This window comes from Nicotiana sylvestris, chromosome 3 (assembly GCF_000393655.2).
Source record: "Nicotiana sylvestris chromosome 3, ASM39365v2, whole genome shotgun sequence".
NCBI classification, from domain to species: Eukaryota; Viridiplantae; Streptophyta; class Magnoliopsida; order Solanales; family Solanaceae; genus Nicotiana; species Nicotiana sylvestris.
Genome location: NC_091059.1, coordinates 219371083 through 219393427, shown reverse-complemented (window position 1 = coordinate 219393427; position 22345 = coordinate 219371083). Strand labels below are relative to the sequence as shown.

General features: G+C 36.8%; 3 protein-coding genes across 3 annotated transcripts; 2 read left to right on the top strand and 1 right to left on the bottom strand.

The window, feature by feature from the left end:
* Nucleotides 1-6406: 6406 nt before the first annotated feature.
* On the bottom strand, nt 6407-12085 carry LOC104224590 (preprotein translocase subunit SCY1, chloroplastic-like). Its single transcript, XM_009776273.2, has 8 exons — nt 11824-12085; nt 10732-10874; nt 10256-10641; nt 9379-9678; nt 9193-9285; nt 8291-8414; nt 7637-7800; nt 6407-6878 (listed from the first exon to the last, which is right to left on the bottom strand). The coding sequence occupies exons 1-8, from the start codon at nt 12033-12035 to the stop codon at nt 6651-6653; spliced, it is 1650 nt and encodes a 549-aa protein (XP_009774575.1). The 5' UTR covers nt 12036-12085; the 3' UTR covers nt 6407-6650.
* Nucleotides 12086-12247: 162 nt separating this feature from the next.
* Nucleotides 12248-17953, top strand: LOC104224591 (uncharacterized). The gene is made up of 10 exons (XM_009776275.2): nt 12248-12523; nt 13910-14062; nt 14184-14399; nt 14548-14730; nt 15106-15327; nt 15836-15952; nt 16035-16178; nt 16572-16673; nt 16920-16988; nt 17273-17953. The coding sequence occupies exons 1-10, from the start codon at nt 12326-12328 to the stop codon at nt 17504-17506; spliced, it is 1638 nt and encodes a 545-aa protein (XP_009774577.1). The 5' UTR covers nt 12248-12325; the 3' UTR covers nt 17507-17953.
* Nucleotides 17954-20719: 2766 nt separating this feature from the next.
* On the top strand, nt 20720-22030 carry LOC104224592 (uncharacterized). Its single transcript, XM_009776276.2, has 2 exons — nt 20720-20725; nt 21569-22030. The coding sequence occupies exons 1-2, from the start codon at nt 20720-20722 to the stop codon at nt 22028-22030; spliced, it is 468 nt and encodes a 155-aa protein (XP_009774578.1).
* Nucleotides 22031-22345: the final 315 nt, after the last annotated feature.

Sequence of the window (22345 nt, the reverse complement as noted above, 5' to 3'; positions counted from 1 at the left end):
AAGGCAAGACTATGGCACATGAGACTGGGTCATATGAGCGCACGTGGACTGGAGATGTTGAGCAATCGTAACCTTTTGGAAGGTGAGAAGATCAGCACACTTGACTTCTGTGAGCACTGCGTTCTAGGGAAGCAAAAGAAGGTCAGCTTCAGCACTGGCAAACACAAGACAAGAGGAGTGCTAGTCTACATCCATTCAGATTTATGGGGTCCATCTAAACTTCCATCGAAGGGCAAAAAGAGGTATCTTCTCACTTTTATTGATGATTTCTCACGAAAGGTTTGGGTGCATTTTTTGAAGGCAAAAAGTGATGCTTTTGAAGCATTTAAAGAGTGGAAGATTTTGGTTGAAAATCAAATGGAGCGGAAAATCAAGTATCTTCGCACAGACAATGGCTTGGAGTTTTGCAATGAAGAGTTTAATGAATTCTGCAAGGTTCATGGGATCTCAAGACATAGGACTGTCAGGCATACCCCACAGCAGAATGGAGTTGCCGAGAGAATGAACAGAACTCTTCTTGAAAAGGCTCGTTGTATGCTCCTACAAGCCAAAATGTCCAAAGTATTTTGGGCTGAAGCAGTTCACACTGCTGCTCATATTGTCAATCGATCTCCAGCATCGGCAATTGACTTTAAGACTCCGAATGAGGTATGGTCAGGTGAACCCTCTAACTATTCATACTTACGAGTATTTGGGTGTCCAGCTTATTATCACGTTAATGAAGGAAAGCTTGAACCAAGGGCTAAGAAGGCCATATTCGTAGGGTATGTGGATGGAGTAAAAGGGTACAAACTTTGGTGTTTGTCTTTACTCAAATTTATAGTTAGTAGAGATGTCACCTTTGATGAATCCTCTATACTTGATCCCCGTAAAGTTTCCGTGGAGTTTTCAGGAAACAAGAACGACGAGCAGGTGGAGCTTGCCAAGGAAAAGGATCAAAAGACTCAGGTTAAAGATGAGTCAGAAGATGTAGACCTTTAAGAACTTGCTGTCAATGAACCATACACAATTGCAAAGGGGAGGGAGAAGAGGCAAACACGAGAACCGGAACGCCTTATAGATCAAGCAACTTGATTGCATATGTGTTCGTAGCTGCACAAGAAGAGATTAAGGATCTGGAGCCCTCCTCGTATATTGAAGCAACTTCTTGCAAGGATGTTGTACAATGGCGGTTAGCCATGACTGAAGAGATGGAGTCTCTTCACAAGAATCAGACATGGGTCTTAGTGAAAAGACAAAAGGGGAAGAGGACAGTTGGATGCAAGTGGGTCTACCGAAAGAAAGAGGGAATTCCTGAAGTGGAAGATGCTAGGTTCAAGGCGAGATTGGTTGCAAAAGGATTCAGTCAGAAGGAGGGAATTGACTACAATGAGATTTTCTCTCCAGTCGTGAAGCATAGCTCAATTCGCGTGCTACTAGCATTGGTTGCCCAATTTGACTTGGAGCTTCAACAGCTTGATGTCAAAACTGCTTTCTTACACGGTGATCTAGAAGAGACAATCTATATGGATCAGCCTGAAGGTTTCCTAGCTGAGGGAAAAGAAGATCACGTATGCCAACTAAAGAAGTCTTTGTATGGTTTGAAGCAATCCCCTAGACAGTGGTACAAGAGGTTTGATGCATTCATGACTACACATGAATTCTCAAGGAGTGCATTTGATAGCTGTGTGTATCACAAGAAGATGTCTGGTAACTCAATGATTTATTTACTGTTGTATGTTGATGATATGCTTATTGCTGCTAACAACATTACAGAGATAAATGCTTTGAAGAAACTGTTGAGTAAGGAATTTGACATGAAGGATTTAGGAGCTGCAAAGAAAATCCTTGGTATGGAGATTTCAAGAGAAGACGGTGTTGTACATCTTTCTCAGAAGAGGTATATTGAAAGGGTTCTCAAGAGATTCAATATGCATACGTGCAAGCCTGTAAGTACACCATTAGCTCCTCATTTTAAACTTTCAGAGTTACAAATGCCTCAGTCCGAGGATGAGGTGGAGCATATGTCAAAGATTCCTTATGCCAGTGCAGTTGGTAGCATTATGTATGCTATGGTATGCACACGTCCAGATATTGCTCAATCTGTAAGTGTGGTAAGTAGATACATGTCCAGCCCAGGAAAGAGGCATTGGGAAGCTGTCAAGTGGATATTGAGATATCTCAAAGGAGCTTCTGGTGTTGGTCTGACCTTTCGAAAAAGTGGTGGAGGTATTTCAATTCTCGGTTATGTAGATTCTGACTATGCAGGAGATCTTGACAGAAGAAGGTCCACAACTGGATACATCTTTACCCTCGTTGGCAGTGCCGTTAGTTGGAAGTCGACTCTGCAGTCGATTGCCGCTTTGTCTACGACAGAAGCAGAATACATGGCAGCAGCGGAGGCGGTGAAGGAAGCTATCTGGTTGAAAGGTTTAGTAGCGGAATTGAGTTTGGTTCAGCTGGAATCAACTCTTAGATGTGATAGTCAGAGTGCTATTCATCTAATGAAAAATCAGAGATTTCATGAGCGCACTAAACACATTGATGTCAGATTTCATTTTATTCGAGATGTTGTTGAAGAGGGAACTATCAAGGTCGTGAAGGTTATCACAGACGATAATGCTGCAGATATGTTGACCAAGATAGTCCCACTCGCTAAGTTTGCACACTGCAAGGACTTGGCGGGGGTGTGCATCAACTGATGCAACTCCGAAGAGAACAGTTGTTAGGTGGAGGTGGTATGTTCAACAATGGTTTGATTCTTCTTGTTTCTTACAACGGGGTTGCCCAGTAAGCTTAGAAGTTTTGGCCAGAGTTGTTCACACGCACGCTCGAAACGCAAACCAAGGTGGAGATTGAAGGTGTTGGTTTATGTTTAGTCAACAATGGCATGCCAATTGGAAGAGTTGGTGGAAAGAGTTGGTGTGGATGCTAGGAGGAAGCTTCCTCCTTTGATGTCACCCATGACATCAAGAGGAGGTAGTTTGATGTCACCAATGACATCAAGAGGAGGTCTTTACCTCTATAAATAGATGCACTCCTTCATTTGTAGAAACCATCCCAAAAATAATACAACACATTGTAGTGAGTAGAGAGTTAAGAGAGAAATTCTCTTAAGTGTAATTGGAAACTCTCCCCTTCCTTTGTTAATATTAAAAAGGCAATTGTTCTCTGGTGGACGTAGGATTATTTTGATCCGAACCACGTTAAATCTTGTGTTCTTTCTTTTACGTTTCCGCTAACAGGAATCAACAATGTGGATATAAGGCCAATCAAGAAGAACACAAATGAAAATAAGCAAGAAAAAGGCAAAGGATGACTGGACAAGAGGCCACCGCGCGCGACCGCGGTCGACCGCGGCTGGAACGCGGTAGGTCAAACGAGTGAGGTAGAATTGATGCATTTCACCGCGGTCACGCCGCTTTATTCCGCGGCCGCGGTCGACTTTGTAATTGCCCAGAAATTTGGGAACTTAAGTGTAAATCGGGCGAAACTTATCCTAACCCTTTATAAACTCAACATACTCGCCCAAGCAAAAGGTGAAACTTGTTTTTAGACTGAATTGGAGGCAAATCAAGACACCATTAGAGTTTTTCAATCTTCTTCTTATTATCTTTATTTGTGAATTATAAATAATTTTATGGTTTTATCTTGCTTTGCTATGAGTAGCTAATTATTTACTCTAGGGTTTGATGGAACCTGTTGAGGGATGAACTTCTTGTCGTGTTAATATAGTTTGCCCAGTTTAATCTCTATTTGTTCAACTTCGTTCTTGTTGTAATTAATTGATAGGATCCCCAATTAGCTGTGCCTATTTAATATGTATTACTAGAGAGAGAGAGAGTGCATATTTAGATAGTTGTTGAACAACACCACTCCCAAAGTATATGAGGAACCAATAACCGAGGGCTTAAAGGTGGGATTATGGATAGCGAAACCTTGGGTGCGATCTAAGTCAGCTGTAATAAAAGCCAACTAGCGTAACTCGGGAGAGTGCGTCTAGTAAATTGTCGTAATTACTCGGGAGAGATTTACGGTAGTAAGAGCGCTCATGATCGATAGAGACGATTAGGCAAATCTATGCGGAACATAACATGAAGGGATTCCATCAATAGGGGAAATTACAACTTTAGATCCTTCTCTTAATTGTTTACAACTCAGTCATAGTTAGCTTTTAGTTTACATTACTTTATTCAGTTATAGCTAGTAAAAATATCACCAATTGTTATTCAAAATATCTTGGAAGTTGATTACGGAGAATTCAGTGAGTCTGACAAAAGTAATTGGTATGTTAATTCCCTGTGGGATTCGACTCTGGGCTAAATATCTGGATTATATTTGCAACGACCGCTTGTCCTTTTTATAAGGTATAGTTGGGCGTTATCAGGGGCCAAAAGTACGTCAAAAGTGTTTTTTCAAAAATAGAGGTGTTTGACCAAGCTTTTAGAAGAAAAAAGGCAAAATACATAGGTTACCCCTTAAACTATGGATCAAATCCCTGTTACATACTTTTTGAGTACCAAAATCATCTTACACACTCAACCTTTTCAAAGTGCATCTGATACACCCCTATTTTACTACGTGGCTTTTGCGTGCTTAACAAAAAAAGATGAGCGCGCAAAATTGTAAATATTTTATCTAAATCCATATTTTAATGCCATGTGTCATAATAATAATATTTTCCTTATTTTCCATTTTTATCAAATAAAAAAAGCTACCAAACATCTTTTTTGTCTCAGATCCTTCCCAATCGATCAACTCCCCCCCCCTTCTCTGGTCTTCCCTTCCCATTTTCTCTTCCTCAGTATTACAAAAATCTACCAAAATTCTGATAATTTTTTTAAAAAAGGTGCTGTAAATTTTCTCTAAAAGTACCCCTTTAAGCTTCTCTCTTGCTTCTTTTACTATCATTAAAATCTACTAAAATACCCAATTTACCTAAATAATAAAAAATAATTCATGAGAATGACTGAAATTCTAAAATTTCCAACTCAGCTTCTTTCATATAAAGAAAGATTTGAGATTTTTATTCACGATGGAGTTGTAATTAATGAAAACGAAAAACTGATTTTGATTTGCTTTATTTGGTTGTGTATGAGATCTAAAAATGGAGGAGGAAAATGGAGAACAGAGGAGTTGCAATTATAATTTTTATCTCTTCCATTTTCGGTATTGGGTTTGTTATGGATAAATGATTGCAAAATTAAATTTGTATGAAGGTTAAGAAGTGGTGGTTATGGCTTTTTCCCGGTGGGTAGCAACGACGGAAGGCAAAAGAAGGTGGATGTGTTAGATGATTTTTTAAATTGGGGGTATAAGAGTAATTTTAAATATTTTCTCTTTAAAAAATTAATAATGACACATGTCATGATCTTATTGGTGTGTGACATTATACATATTTTTATAAACTGGTCAAGAAATAAGAGGTGTGTACACATTCTGAAAAGGTTGAGTGTGTAAGATGATTTTCGTGCTCAGAAAGTGTGTAACAGGGATTTGGTCCATAGTTAAGGGGGTAACTTATGTATTTTGCCAAGAAAAAAAGTACTTTTGAGAAGAAACAGAAAAAAATAGTTTCTCTTTAAAATCAGTTTTCAGAAAAATACACTTAGAAACAGTTTTTAAAAGCTTGGCCAAATACTAATTGTTGCTCAGAAGTGCTTTTCAAATTAATTAGCCAAACACAAACTACTTCTCACCAAAAACACTTCTCAAAATAAGTTTTTTAAGCTTGGCCAAACGGGCTATTAGTCACCTTAGTAGTTAATTTGCTTTCCTCTTAAGTCAGCCTATGCAGCACGAATGTGAATTAGATGGAGCAATGAATTCAAAATACCGCAAGGATAAAGAGAAAAAAATGTTCTCGCGCAAGACAAGACACGGGGGAAATACTTAGTGAAGGGCGTGAATCACAATTCCTCTACTATCTCTTTACACTCCTCATTTCAGATGCATAAGCTACTAATTTTTTTGAAAGGTTTATAATAAAAAATGTGCACTTGAATTTAACAAGTCATTTATCAGTTGTCACATACTCCAATATAAACTCTCTTGAGACTAAAGTTTTCACAATTTCCCTCAATTAAAACAAAAAAAAAAAGGACAGCCCGGTTCACGAAGCTCCGAGGTTCGGAGAACGGCGGGACCACATGATTCTATTGTATGCAGTCTTACCTTGCATTTCTGCAAGAGCCTGTTTTCACGTCTCGAACACATGACCTTCTGGTCATATGGAAGTAACTTTACCAGTTACGCCAAAGCTCTCCTTCGCAATTTCCCTCAATTTATTTTTCAAAAATATGATGAGATCCCATGTACAATCCAGGTAACTACAAATAAAAGAGAAACCTGGTGAAAGAATCAAAGCTGAACTTTCAAATGAGATAGTTCAATAATTTGAAAAGGGAAATTCACTAAAAACAAAAAATAAAACAGAAAAAAGATGGCAGTTTTGTGCCTGCATTTTACACAGATCTAAGAAACATGTACATCTAAGTTGTTAATACAGAGACTAGTAGAATACATTGATTAAGAAAATTAGGGGGAAGGGGAATAAAAAGTAGAGGCTCTCGCGTCCAGATCAAACTCAATGAACTAGTTTGTATTCCGGCTTTTATGTTTTCTTTATGTATTACAAGCTCATTTCTCCAGCTTTAACCAAATGTCTCGACTCAATATTTATTATCAATGTCGTAAAACTCTATGTTCTTGTACTTTTGGGATATAATCTCCGCTTGCACTTTCCTTGCAGTGTCTGTAGCACAACCCACGAGAATAAGCACTGACGTGCCTGCAAAGCCCCGGAAAGCAGTGAGGTGTGTTGCTTGTTCAATCACAGCAGGGCCAGCAGCAAGAACCGCCAAGAATGCCGAACCAAGAACTGATATCCGGCTGAGTACCTGTAATTCCCCGTTTTAAGGCATAATGAAATGACGAAGCACTTTGATCTTTAAATCACAGTTAAACTATTTGATAAGATTACCACGTGGCAGACGGTATTCATGTACAATTATATATGCAATACATCAATTACTTACCTATTCTAGAGTATCAAGTATACACTAAGAGAGAGTATCGTTTACAAAAAAAAAACTGGAAAAGTAAGAAAAACCCCGTAAATCCAAATCATATAGAAAGTTGGCTACTCTTAACAATATAGGGAAATATATATGAATCTCAGACAAAGCATTTGAGCTTTATCCAGTCTGAAAATGGATTTGTGTTACAAACACTTATACTGTCAGCATATATATGAATGAATATACACAAGTTTTTAATGGGTAAATTTGAACTGTGCCTTAAATGAGCAGCCAATGAATATTAAGCCAGCCTGCCTGCCCAAATCTGTGTGAGTTGGCGGATTATATTTTCTTGAACTACCTAATTGTGACTTATAGTACTTTCATTTTTAGAAATCTGAAGAATCTATGTCCAAATTCAAGTGTTTTGACCATCGCATCTATTCACATGAAATGGGACAGAGGGAGCACATCTTATATATAAAGATTTAAATAAATCATCAGTTTTCTGTTATCTCCAACAACACGCTGAACATGACTACTGTCTTATAAGAAAGAGTCCTGCTAGATTAGATAATCAAGAGACGCAATGAGTAGAAAGAAAATAAGGCCACGGAAACCAAAGAAGGCAATAATACCGTCTTGATGAATGCTGCTGTGCTTTTACCCGGTCGAACAAGTGGGATTGAGGCACCTTGTCGCTTCAATTGTTCGCTGACATCATCGGGGTCCAATTGCAGGAATGTATAATAGTAATTGAAGAAGGCAATCAACAAAACATTTACCGGGAGATAGTAAGAACCTACAAAGGAACATCTGTTTGGTCAAAGCCCTCAAAATATTATAAATTGAAAATAAGTCCACACATGCATGAACAGAAAGAAATGCACCGTCAATAATCAACTTTTTTTCTCATTGTTTTGCTTATCTCCTTTTCATTGAAAATACAAATACCATTTTATCTTTAACCTTTTCTTTCCAAAACTATGGTCGCCGATAATATCTGTAGTCAAGTACCACCTATTCCACCTTAGAGAAGTCATTTTTCAGCTTCTGTCTCTAGTTCCTCTATCTTCTACGTAGTACTACTAACTCAAAAGTATTGCACAACAAGTTCTACAAGATTAAACCTCTTCGTTTAAGGATAGTCGTCAATTTGTTTCAAAACTTTGGTACATCAGGACAGGAAGCGTATATGCATTATAAGTTCAAAGGGAGTCGAGTTTAAGGCACACGCTTTATTCAGTGGAAAGTGCACGTGAAGTGAGGAAACTGCACTATCTTTTACTTACCTCCAGGGTTTAAACCTGCTGCAGCATTCCTCAGGAAACCTACACCAGTGAAACGTGCCAGAGTACCAGGAAGGGCTAGTGATGACGTAGAGAAAATAATCGGCATTACTCCTGTACTGTTCACCTGCTCATTGTAACTATAATCGTAAGTTGTATTTAAGAAGGATCATAATTTACTAATTGCAAAAGTACTTCACTGCACGCTTCCATCACAAATATAAGATTAATGTGAACTAATGGGTCCCCTTGTCCCTAAGCCGATGTGGAAACTCAACACCCCATCGCACACCTAATTCTGCCAACTGGAGCGTGACCAATACAATATGGGGGCCCAACATAAGTGAAACAAAGAATTGGGATGAGTCCGGCTCTGATACCAATACCATACTGAATTGTTTGACCATCTTATCTAAAAGCTTAAGCTGTTAGAGAAAGCACACTTTTATTTACTTAGTCTCTTCAACATGCCCCCTCACGTGCAAGCTTCATTAATTTATTTTTTTTTCATTGGCCAAGCACGTGCAACTTTTTTTTGTTGTTGTAATAGGTGGCAGTGAGACTCGGACCCAAGACCTCTGCCTGCTCTGATTGATAAAGAAATGAACCTTAGGCCTAACTCAACCGAAAAAGCTAGTTCATGAGGTGAAGATTGCCTAAACCATATAAAGAGACCAAGTCCCCCATTCCTTAGCCGATGTTTGAGACTTAACACTACATATCGCATGACTAACCACTCATGAAACAGCAGGAAATTTAAAATCAGTCGTAAGTAATTTCTTCCACAGGGAAACAGATTTCAACCGTCACTCTTCTCATCCAAAGAAGAGCTGATGCCCCACTCTTATTTAGCAGTACAAGCCTTCAAAACAAACTAATGAAACAAGAGAAAAAAGGATACTAACTTTAAATGGTAAGTATGCAGATTTTTGAAGTCCTCCTCCAGTTCTGCCACTATACCTTGACGCATAATTTAGCGGAATTTTCCTCTCTGCTTCCTGAAAACCTTGGTTGAGAACACTGTTAGCAATTTTTCCCTCAACGGCATGACAAGAAGTTAAATGCTTAGCAACCTAGACATAAGGACATACCTGTACATATACAATGCTAAGGACTAGCAAGAAGAACGAGACTAGGATGCCAACGAGCCCAACATAATTACCGTCTTGATATGCCTGTGCAACTGTCCTACCAAAGGATGCTGGCAAGTAGGATATGATATTTGTAAAGATCAAAAGGGATGTACCATTTCCAAGTTTCAAATCAGTAATTCGCTCCCCAATATACGTCGTAAGTACAGAGCCGAGGGTCAAGAGAACAATAGAAGAAATTGCCCACTGGGTACTGAAGTCATTGACATAAGGACGAAGGAATAATACTTGGCCAATTGCCTGCCGCAGAAATTAAAGATAAGTGTAATTTGCCAATCGACTCTGTATTTACGCATGAAATGCAATTCCTCAACCACAATGTACAAGTGAGAATCAAATAGAAACAAACTACCAATACTCAATTGTGCACCAAATATCTCATAGAGAGAATGCTTCTTCATTCAAGTAATACTCCTACGTTTGATCTAATGTGGCGGTGTTGACTGGGCACATAATTTAAGAAAGAAAGTAAGACTTTTATATCTTGTGGTCTTAAACATGTCATGACATTTCATTGGCTATAAAAGACTATCATTAAGGGTAAAATGAAAACCTAAAGTTAATCTTTCCAAATATAGATAGTGTCATTCTATTAGTAATATGCTAAAAAGGAAAGAGTGTCACTGTCACATAAAATGGATCATGGAAAGCAGAGGCGAATCCAATATTTAAGCTCTATGGGTTCATACCTACTGTCTGTTGCAATTTTAGTGAATTTTTAGACAAAATTTATGCTTCGTGTTGAAAGTACTGGGTGCAGATGCTTGCATCCGCCTCTGAGGGAGAATATCAGTTTTTCTAGGAAAAACAATATTACCTGTACTACGGCAAATCCAACGGAAGCATAGCGAGTGTACTGAAGCACTTTCTTTCTTCCAGCTTCACCTTCTTTTTTCTGAAGGTCTTGCAACTTGGGGTAGATTTGAGCAAGAAGTTGAAACACAATTTGTGCATTGATGAAGGGAACAATACCGAGCGAACATATTCCAAGGCGACCTATGCCTCCACCAGAAAAGGAATCCAAAGTACTTAATATACTATTCTCATCTAAATTGCCAACAAATGCCTCCCGATTTACTCCACCAAGCGGTATATAGATCCCGAGTCGTGACAAAGCTAAAAAGCCTAATAGCTTTAGAAACTTTCCTGGTAATGGACCTTTGAAGAAATCTCCAAAATCAATGCTAGTATCTTCAATTGCAGCTGCCAGTCAAAAGATATCCTAATCAAAGGCTAAGATATGTGGGTGAAATCAACAACATAAAAACACAATTTTGTAGATAGATACGCTACCTGCGAACCCTCGAGCTGATGAAGTTTTGTCTTTCCTAGCATTTGAGGAACTTTCAAATGTTTGAAAGAACAAGCTCACCAAATTATCCCAGGATGATTTACCTGAATTAATACCTAACGGATCAAATTCTGAACTATCACAGCTGGAGAAAGAAAATAACAGTCAGAAAGAAGAAAAGACTGTTAAATAATTAAATCAATTAAAGCATGTAATGTACTTAGTAAGCAAGATATTATGTGATCTTCGTCCATTGTAAAACAAATGAAACTATTTATTTCACATTATTCTACTACAAATAAAAAGGCTTACAAGTTCCATCCTAGCAATAGCACCATTTTACAATTTGTCCAAAACAAACCAACATCAAGATTTGGGAATTATTTTCAGGGAAAACTAATTCAGGACAGTATTTCAAACTCAACATGAAATTGAATAATACAATCCCAGGAAAAAAAAAAGCAACACAGAAGTCTTAATTTCCGCGAAATTAGAAGCTCGAAACAGGAATTATCACAAGAAACAATCAGAAAGTTCAAGACTTTTTTTCAAAAAACAAATGAATTAAATGAAAGTAAACACTATAACCCCAGATAAAATAAGTAAACAAATTAAAGTTTTTTTTTATAAATGTGGTGTATGGGCTAGATAGGGAACCTTAGCTTAGCTGGTAAAGTTGTTGTCATGTGACGAAATCACGAATTCTAGCTGTGTAAACAGCTCCTTGCAGAAATGCAGGGCAAGACTGCGTTCAATAGACCCTTATGGTCCAGCCTTTCCCCGGACCCCGCTCGTAGCGGGAGCTTAGTGCACCGGGCTGCCCGTGGTGTCCGGACCAACTTGCACGTAACTCGATTATTCTATTGGATACATGTTACCTCCCACCGTCGCAGGTACCCATTACAACAAAATATATATTTCAATAAATCAGAAGTTCTAAACAAGACCCATTACAACAAACAGTGAGAAAGTTCCAATCTTTATCTTCAAAACATATTTAATCAAATTGGCATATTTATCAGAATTGAGTATAATTCAACTCATATAAGAGCAAAAAGACCAAAAGGGTATATCTTAATTTCAAGAATATGTACCTGTTTGTGGAGTGATTTAGACCAAGATTCCATGATGGGGCAGTGGTATTAGAGTTTTTTCTATTGAAACTGAGGCTGCTGGCTTTACAAATGGGTGTGAACCTATTTACCTTTAGAGAGTGTAGCTGCTTGGAATTATTATTAGTATTAGAAATGAGAGAATTGAAGCACAGAGAAGAAGAAGAGGAAATTTCTCTGACCGTTATCAACATTATCCTCACACAGACACTCTCTCCTCAGGATTCTTGAACTAGAAAAAGAGTCAGTTGTTTAGCTGTTTCTGAGGTATATAGTCTCATTGATAATCACTTGGGTCCCTATAGTTTAGAAATATTGGGTTTTAGGCTTATCTGGTTTGACAAATAAAAAAATAAAAAAATAAAAAATAAAACATTTTTTTTTAAAAGCGCTAAAACCCTACTTGTGACACCACTCCTCTCTCTCTATTTTGCTAGTAATTCCGACCACTCCCAACTCTCTGGTTATTAGCTTTAACACAAAAATGGAACTTGGAACATCTTTCACTGCTTCAAATGTCAGCAAAACGATGTTTTTATCAGTCCCCATTACCCAAAAATCAAATTTACTTCCAAATTCTTTGGTCAATCCCTTTAACTTTTCTTTCCCAACTATAAAAAACTGTTCTTGCAAAGCAATTGCTAAAGGGTCCATCGTCAGCTCCTTGAAAACTCAAGAAAAGGTGCTTTTTTTTGCTTATTGGGTTCCATGTTTTTTAGATGAAATTTCTATGCTCTTTACTCTACTTGAACTATTCTTTTTTGTTTCTTCAAAAAAATATTCTTTTTATGTTTTTAGTTTTTGTGCTGGATTCTATGTTTAGCAAGCTTTTACTGATGAATCTGGACGAAAAAACCATGCCCATGTATGTATTTGTTAGTTATGATGTGAATGGGTATATTGGTATAAGGGTACGTTCTGCTTTTAGCAAATTGTTAAGTTCAGGCAATGGTGGGGTATAATACTTATTTTGAATTGGTGAAAATTAGTTTCTATGGATGTTTACTTGGCCTTTTTTTCCTTCTTGGACGGAGTGCTGTGGTGTCCAAGCTAGCTTGCACACGCACCTCATTCTACGGGGTGCCTGCCAGGTAGTGGAGCCAAAATTTTCACTTAGGGGTGCAAAATTTAAAGTAGATACACCAAAAAATCAAGATGATTTACTGCATGGTATATATACATAAAAAAATAATTTTACCTATCTAAACAATGTATTTTTCCGGCGAAAGGACACCCCTTGGAGCTATGTAGCTCCGCCACTGGTACCTGCTACCTACCAGCACGGGTACTAGGTAAGTATGTCCGCCAAAGCTTGGACAGATGGTAAGAAATCACTTAGTGTTCTTGCATCCTTTCGGATTTGAATCCGAGGCCTCATGGTTCTCAACCCACGTCATTGACCGCTAGGCCACTTCATTGACCATTGTTGTGTTTTTCTACATGTGCTTCTAGGAAACCTATGTCTCTCGAACTTTCTGCAGTTTATGGAAGAGACTAGTCAATTTGGTGTCTATAAGGGAATTGCATATTTGCAGATACTTATATCGTCAGACTTTGTTTGGCTATCTACTAGTATATGCTCTATGGTAATTCTTTTTATTACATGGTGTTAAGGCCTGCTTGTGTGTACCTCGACTATTTCATTGAGTACCTGTTAAATCTTACCAACACACAGGTACCGAGTTGCTATGCCCACCAAAACATGGCCAGAAAGGAAGAAATCATCTTCTTCTTTTTTCCTGCTGGGACTTGGGATTTGAATTGTGGTCTTTCATAGTTTTCATCCCACTGCAGTGACAGTTAGGCTACACCTAGGGTAATTGTTAATGTAAGAGTAGTATCACCTGCTCGAGTATACTGCAAGGTTAAGCACACTCATTACGGTACCTAAGGCATAAGGTTGCTCTTTGTATGTGCTTGACTGCTGTATGAGTGCCTTTTGACAAGTTCATATTTGGTGTGGAGCTCATTATCTTATTATTGTTTTCTGGAGCGATGGTTCTTTTCTTTTCTTGGAGGGGTTATTGCTTATATGATTTATTCACATCGTATCCTTTTAACTTCTCAGGTCAAAGGGATGTCTTCTGATCATTCTCAAGATCTAGAACTCTCAAGTTTATCAGCTCTATGCCCATTGGATGGACGTTATTGGGGTAAAGTCAAAGAATTGGCTCCTTTTATGAGCGAGTTTGGTTTAATTCGTTTCCGCGTTTTGGTTGAGGTTGTTACTTTTTCCCCCTTGACCATCTGTCACTAAAGTCTAATTTCAAGATCATTTGCGTTTGGAATTTTTCAAAAAGATACAAAGTTCTACTAATCCGTTGACGTCTCTGTTTTGTCAGATTAAATGGTTGTTAAAAATGTCTCAAATACATGAAATCTCTGAAGTTCCAAACTTCTCCGAAGGAGCTCAGACATTTTTGCAAGACTTGATTGCTGAATTTAGTATGAACGACGCCTTGGAAGTTAAGAAGATTGAGAGAGTCACGAACCATGATGTGAAAGCAGTGGAATACTTCTTGAAACAAAGATGTCAATCACATCCAGAGATAGTTAAGGTATGGATAAATTTCTGGCGTATTTTACACGTTCATCTTCTTTCAATCTAAGTAGGAAGTTAGAGTTAAAGAGATTTATGTGAAAACTATCAACCCAAAATGTTTATGTGATGTAACTAACTCTGAATTTATTTTGTTTCTGTGGTAGGTGCTCGAGTTTTTTCACTTTGCTTGTACATCTGAGGACATCAACAATCTTGCCCATGCATTGATGCTAAAAGGAGCTTTGAACACCGTCATTTTGCCGGTCATGGATGAATTGATTAGAGCGATATGTGACATGGCCACAAAATATTCTTCTGTTCCCATGCTTTCTCGTACCCACGGGCAGGTATAATTTTTTTCCCCATACATCCTCTAGTTAGGTGTACTTTGAATAGGTTTGATACGAGAAGCTTAACCTCTGAGAAAATGGTGGTCATCTACAGAGTCGTAAGCCAAGATTTCAACTTTATGGGTTCTGGATTTTAGAACGATGTCTTCAAGTGCTAATAATTGGGTTTTACATTTAATATTTGTACATATTTTGATGAAACTTCTTAACACAAATACACTACTTGAACAAAAGCTACCGGGTCCGGCCAAACCCATAGCAGGGCTTCTAGCTCCGGCCTTGGTCATTCATATATATGCTTAGTGACTGCAAAATGTAGTTTGCTTCTTAATAATTTTTGAACACTTCACTCATTCTTTTTGCAACTTGTAGCCAGCTTCACCAACAACCCTTGGAAAGGAAATGGCAATTTTTGCTTATCGATTAAGCGGGGAAAGAAAGGAGATTTCTCAAATTGAGATGCTCGGGAAATTTGCTGGTGCTGTAGGAAATTACAATGCACATGTAGCTGCATATCCTGAAGTAAACTGGCCACAAATTGCTGAGGAGTTTGTGATGTCACTTGGATTAAAATTCAATCCATATGTTCCTCAGGTTTGTTATACAGATTGAATCCTTTTGATTCTTCAGCACCATATTAGGCTTACTGTGCACTTTCTTTTAAGTGTTTGTATTGGTGCTGCATAATTCATTTGATAGTTGAGCTTTGTTCATTAGTTAGAGGGAGGTTATAGCTTGTGAGGTACTCCATTTGTTTTAGTTTATACGACGGTATTTGACTAGGCACATAGTCCAAGAAAGAAAGACTTTTAAGACATAAGCCAAATATATATATCATAATAAAATAACCCATAGAATCTTGTGGTCTTCAACGTGCAACATTTCCTATAAAGCATGTGATTAAGGCAAAATGCAAATATTAATATCAAAGAGTTTCGAAATATAGAAATGTGTTGATTTTGGGATGGACCAGAAACCAAAGTTTGTGTGTCGTGCATAACAGAAAGGAGGAAATACGTGTATTGAAGTTGATATACCTTTCTGAATGAGTGCATAATTAGAGACTGTTTTCAACTTCTGACTCAATTTCATTGTAATGCAGATTGAAACTCATGACTATATGGCCAAACTTTTTCACTCGATTGTTCAGTTTAACAACATTTTGGTTGATTTTGATAGAGATGTTTGGGGATACATTTCTCTGGGTTACTTTAAGCAGGTGAGTATCCTACATTTTGGATATCGTCTATTATTATTCTTTTGTCGGATAATGGAGTTCATAATTCTTTTATGTTACGTAGACAACTAAAGCTGGTGAAATTGGATCCTCCACGATGCCTCACAAAGTAAATCCAATTGACTTTGAAAATAGTGAAGGCAATCTTGGAGTAGCTAATGGAAATCTATACCATTTGAGCACTAAACTACCTATTTCACGTTGGCAGGTATGTCTAATGCGGTCATGTTTATCTCTATCTTTATCTTGAAAGTTGTGACAGCTTGTTGCTATTGTTTCCTTTGTCGTTATTATCTTTTTGGCCCTCTTTGTTGATATTGCTTGTTTCTACCGTCTCTTTTCACCTTTCTCGGGCCAAGGGTCTATAGGAAACAACCTCTCTACCTTTCCAGGGTAGGCGTGAGATCTGCGTGCACACTACCTTTCCCAAACCCCACTTGTGGGACTTCAATGCGTTGTTGTTGTTGTTGTTCTTGATAGTAGCAAAGGCAAGACATATTTAGAGCATGCTAGTTTGTAGGTTCTGTTGCTATTCTGATTGTTTCAGTTCCATCAATCTTGTTCGTACATTTTCTTTGATCCAAATTTTGTCATTTTGCAGCGGGATTTGACAGATTCAACTGTTCTGAGAAACATGGGTGTAGGACTAGGACATTCTCTTCTTGCTTACAGAAGTGCATTACAGGGAATTCAGAAGCTTCAGGTAAGCGCGGTACAAGTTGAAACTGCACCTCGTATAAGTTCCTTTATTATCCTTTCTTCTGTATATCTCGAGATGCTTGGACCGCCGCCAAGTGCTATAAAATGTACATTTCCCATTTTACCAGACATTGAGTAAAATGTGGATACAGATATTGGAGAAATTACTGTACTGTAATGTACATGTTCACATTGTCATGCTGAAGTATCAATTTATTAGTGTGTTTTGACTTATCGGTTTTCCAACCAGGTGAATAAAGCTGCTCTGACTGAAGATTTAGATAAATGTTGGGAGGTTCTTGCCGAACCAATACAAACGGTATGCAGCTTTTGTTGCCTCGCGTATGCAATAGTTTTAGATTCCAAACTTGAGTTTTCCCGTATGATCAATGAAATATATTGTAGAAGCAATGCTGATAGTGTTTGCTAGAATATGTTTCAATTGGTGAGTCTTTCAGAGAAACGAGCATCAAAACTAATAGTCTTTCAAGAAATTTTCTTGAGCCCGGACCCACTATTCTTGAGTCCCTCCCATGTTCCTGGCTTAATAAAACTTGACGAATTTTACAAAATTTATTTTTTATCTTTTTGTTTGGTATTTAGGTGATGCGGAGGTATGGAGTACCAGAGCCTTATGAGAAACTGAAGGCGTTAACCCGAGGAAGAACAGTGACCAAAGAAATTTGTAGAGATTTTATACAAAAATTGGACATACCAGTTGATGCAAAGACAGCTCTCTTGAACTTAACACCTCATACTTACATTGGAGCAGCTGCAGAATTGGCTAAGAACATAAATGAGACCATAAATCTAGAGAATGGAGCTCAAATCTTTTGAAATGAGAGCCGAAAACGTTCACAGCCCTCTGCATCGTTGGCGGATGGAGCAGACAATCAACATGTTTTACTGAATTCAACATTTTCGACACAGAGTATAGATCTTATGTGAAAAATCACTAAGATTTATAAAGAGTTTGATTTTTGAACCATTGGAGTCAAAAGTGTAATGGGTTCAGCCATAAGAACTTAAATGTTGAACCCATCAAATTTCAATTATGGATCCGTCTTTACTCTGTATTATTTCCATCCATGAGTGTTTCTCGACGTGCTAAATCATTGGAGATATAAAGGATCGGTCCCAGATGGATTTGTCGGTCATAAAAAAAAAAAAAAAACTTTGTTCTACTTGTAACATCTTTTGTTTAATGCACTACAATGTAAAAGAACTGTGAGAAGGTAAGTCTTGAATTTATTTTAGCATCTATAATGATTTCTTTTTGTTTCCCATCCGGGTGTTACCCAGGTTTTGACTAATTTAAAATTGTACCGACTGAACTTCACAAGGTGCACATTATTAATTATAATTTGTGAGGGACATTGATGCAACCCATTTTAGCCTGCCCAAAATTGGCCTAACTCGCCCATTTGACACCCCTAGTGTGAAGCTCCTTAAAAGAGGAAAAAGCTCGCCCATTTGACACCCCTAGTGTGAAGCTCCTTAAAAGAGGAAAAAGCTCAAATTCGAAACCTTTGAATAGTGGTGGAGAGATGTATCTATGGTGATTGTTACATTAAGTAAAATCTTTTAAAGGGCAGTAGCATTTGAGTGGAAAGAAATGTAAATGCAATCGATGTATATATTGTATTAATAAGTCATATATAACTAATATAAATATTACTACAAAACTCCTTAAAGTGACAACGTTATAGTTGCATTAAAGTAAGCTTTTTAAGACTTCAATAATTGAATAATTAGACGTAGGATGGAGGTCGGAGTTGCATAATATGCTCCAAATTGCATTATTTTTTTTTGAGGTGGCGGCCCGAAACTAAAAACTAGATTAAGTTCGATCTTGACAATAAAAGGTTGTGGTGGTTTAATAAGTTCTCTTTCATACTTAATCATAGTTTTCGAGTTTGAGCCTAAGTATGAAATCGTTGTTGGTAAGGAGCATTTGGGTGCAAATCAAATTAGCGGACATAAAAGCAGATATTGGACCCCGAATAAAAAATCAAAAAACAAAAATAGAATCTCTCCCGCCTATTACCAATCGACGCCGATTATGCTCTTTTCTTGAAAATATCAAGCCTACTCTGAATAGTGTCCCAGACAAATGTCTGAAACCACCTGATACTATTCAAAAGTTACTTAGGCTGACATGATCTAGGTTAAGATGGGCTAAAATTTAGATCATAACCCAACTCGTATAAATCTTACCAAGCTTTAATTAATGTGTGCTGTTTTCTTATAAATTGTTTAATTATCACCTTTTGTTCTTTTGTAATGATCATATAGAACATAGTAAGTAAATAAAAGATATTTTAAAAATATTTTTACCTGCTTCATGCTTTTACTTTTCTTGTCTTTGGGTCAATTGATGTTAATTTGTTTGTTTGTGAATGCATGAAAATATTTATTGCGCTCTAGATCTATTTGGGGATAAGTGCTATTTTAAGTGTAATTGTTGCACTTAATTTTTTTTTTCCTTCTTGATTCTAAAGTGAGTAAACTTGTAAATTTTTGTGCAAAGTGAGTATAACTTTAATGGTGACTCTAAAACGATTATAAATACAAATGCTCCTAATGGGCCAATTAGGTTGAAGGGATTATAGAGAAATTTTCATAAATAGATATCTTTTAGTGATAATTAGCTCTCTATAGATACCATTTGCTATATTACAGTATGTAGATACGTTTTTCAGATGTTTTAAGATGTATTTGATGTATTTAGGTTATTATATTCTTGAATACATTAGAAAAAAGTGGCGTGAATCATGGAAAACCTGTTAATAAGATGTTGTATTCAATTGTATTCAAGAGTTGAATCATTAAATACAATAACGTATATTCCATAAAAAAGGGACCTTTTAACTGATTAAAAACGGAAAGAAAATCAATCTAGCAAATAGTCTCCTAATATAACTCAACTAACACAATTATAGCACCATAATCTGTATTTCCCCCTCCATCAACGATTTTCCATCCGAAAGTATCCAAAAACAGAGGATTCTGTCAATTTTCAAATCTCCCTTCTTTCTTTTCATGTTCTTTTGTTACAGTTCGTAGAAATCAATTTCCAACCAAGAAAATTTGAGATTGATACAATTGTATACAGAAATACGTTCAAATTCGATTTTGCATATGGCATACGTTCAAGAAGCTTTTCAGACATACACAACGCTTGGAAAAAAATACCAGGAGATGCTTACCTTGAATGAGGCAATGTCTACACGAATGATACAAGGTATTCTGTCCTATGCTATGTATTCTGTTTCTTTTTCCGAACTCCCAGAAATCTATCCATTTATGTTCGTGTGTGCTTGTTAGGTTGCACACACGGAGACTTTACATATGGTGATTTGTCGACATCAATCATTAGTTCTTCGGCCACGTCTATATAGCCAATTGGAGGTACTTTCGGAACAACATCCCATAGATTATGGATTCTCAAAGTACGGAGACTTTCAAGTTTGTCAAATGCTGCCTTAAAATTGAGATCTCCAACTTTAGGACTTGCGAATGCAAAAGCTGTCACTGGAAATTCCTTGCCTTCGCTTGTTTTGTCGATTCCATTGAAAGCTATGTCAACTGCAATTTGGGGTTGCAAGTGATGCACCTAGGTTATGGCCAGTTACAATAATACTAACCTCTTCTTTCTTATATTTCTCAACCAATCTTTTCACTTCTTCAATTACCTAAAAGGAAGAAAACAATGATGAGTTGTTAGACTCTTTAGCTTCATCAAGGCAAGTATAATACTTTTCTCTTTTTATTTTCAAAGTTGATCCTTTTGATAAAATTAAAGATGTGTGTGTGTATATGATTTTTTTGGTCTTCTTCTATGTTTTTTACTGAAGTGGGGGAATTCAAAAATATATAGATTTGTGTGTTGTATAATTGATGTCGAAACAATGGAGTAATTACATCAAATACAGAAAAGGGTTGCTGGAATAATTACATCAAATACAAGAGTAATTTTTGCAAAAAACATGACCACTACTCACTGTCAAGTATTTTTGAAAGGATTTTTATGGTAAATTGGGGCTGACAATGGAGGTTTGAAATCTGCTATCGATGAGTCGACATTAGGGTTATGCTTTAACAAAGACGACGGAGTTTGGGGCTGAGCAACTTGAAGAGTCTGTTACCTTTTTTATTGTATTTCAATGTATCTCGTTGTATACTATGTATATCATTGTATTCATTGTCTTTTTTTCATTGTATTTCAATATATCTCACCTGTATTTTATTATATTCACTGTCTCGCTATATTCCATGAATGTCTTCATTTGTTTTTTTAATTAATATAATTTATGTATTCAGATGTATTTATGTATTCAGATTTATAATTGAGTTTGCTGAGTTATATTAGGAGTCTATTATGTTAATTGATTCATTTCCGTTTTAAAAACAGTGCAATCCCCTATTTCATGCCGTGAGTACAGTCGAATACAATAATCTGTCCAGCTGTAATCTCACGTTTCACTCTATGAATACAGTCGAATACACTCGAATACAACAACTGATCAGCTGGACTTCCATGGTTCACACCTATTTTTGCTATTGTATTCATGAATACAATAGCATTCATGAATACAATATCCATGGTACAAGGTATTTAACTATATATATTTCAAGGTAGCAATGGAAGTTGTATCCTATATTCAGTCAAGACTACTCTAATATTCTGCCAGCATTCACGTAGTATGTATTTACATGTATATACATGTATGTCTTTGAATTCTTTATGTACAAATATAGTTGTATCTACTATAGTTATATTTTAATACAAAATATATTATGATTCTTAAAACTAAATAAAATTATAATACTATATATGAAAATCTTATTTAATACGTCTATTCTTATATATATGTATGATTTGTTTTTTAAATGTAGGTGGTGTCATCGACTGAATATTTGCATACGGTGAACGATGAAGGAAGGCATTACACAGTAAGCCTTTTAGAGAAAAAATGCAGTTGTGGGCGGTTCCAAATCGACGAATTACCATGCCCACACGCTTGGGCTGTCCTAAAGAGAAAGTTTCTAATGCCAGAAGATTTTTGCTCTGATTATTACAAACCAAAGTTTGTTGTAATGACATATGAGGTGCTCGTGTATCCTTTGCCGGACCGGAAAGAATGGAATATACCAGCACATGTAGCAGATGAAGTTGTATTACCACCCAAATGGAAAAGACCTCCTGGAAGACCAAAGAAGAAGCGTATAAGCCCTTCATTGAATTGCTGCAGAAGAAAAATCAACATTCGTGTAGCATATGTGGACTGGAATGACATAATAAGCGTACTTGTAGAAATGCTCCACGTTGAAATTAGTTCACAATCTGACTTGTATTAATGAAAAACAATTTGTTATAGATTCCGGTATCATTTCGAATATATTTTGGATATACTTAGTTGGTGTATTAAATCTGAATACGTAACTAATATGACCATTGTATTTTCATTATAGATGAATATAGATGAATACAATCATTAAATACATTGAACTGATGATTCTTTTTGGAATACATATAGTACATCAGAGAGTTAATATGATTTATGAATGTTAAATACATGTATTCAAATACACTTGAATACAAATTATGACAATATGTTATTACAATCAGTTATATACAAAAACCGTATTCAAAATACAGCTGAATACATACCA

Coding starts and splice junctions, on each gene's coding strand:
- LOC104224590 (XM_009776273.2), bottom strand. CDS start 12,035: ATGTTGATAACGGTCAGAGAAATTTCCTCTTCTTCTTCTCTGTGCTTC. Junction 10,875..11,823: donor CTAAATCACTCCACAAACAG/GTACATATTCTT, acceptor TTCTTTCTCCAG/CTGTGATAGTTCAGAATTTG. Junction 7,801..8,290: donor AGCAGGTTTAAACCCTGGAG/GTAAGTAAAAGA, acceptor GTTCCTTTGTAG/GTTCTTACTATCTCCCGGTA.
- LOC104224591 (XM_009776275.2), top strand. CDS start 12,326: ATGGAACTTGGAACATCTTTCACTGCTTCAAATGTCAGCAAAACGATG. Junction 14,731..15,105: donor TTTCTCGTACCCACGGGCAG/GTATAATTTTTT, acceptor TGCAACTTGTAG/CCAGCTTCACCAACAACCCT. Junction 15,953..16,034: donor CTCTGGGTTACTTTAAGCAG/GTGAGTATCCTA, acceptor TATGTTACGTAG/ACAACTAAAGCTGGTGAAAT.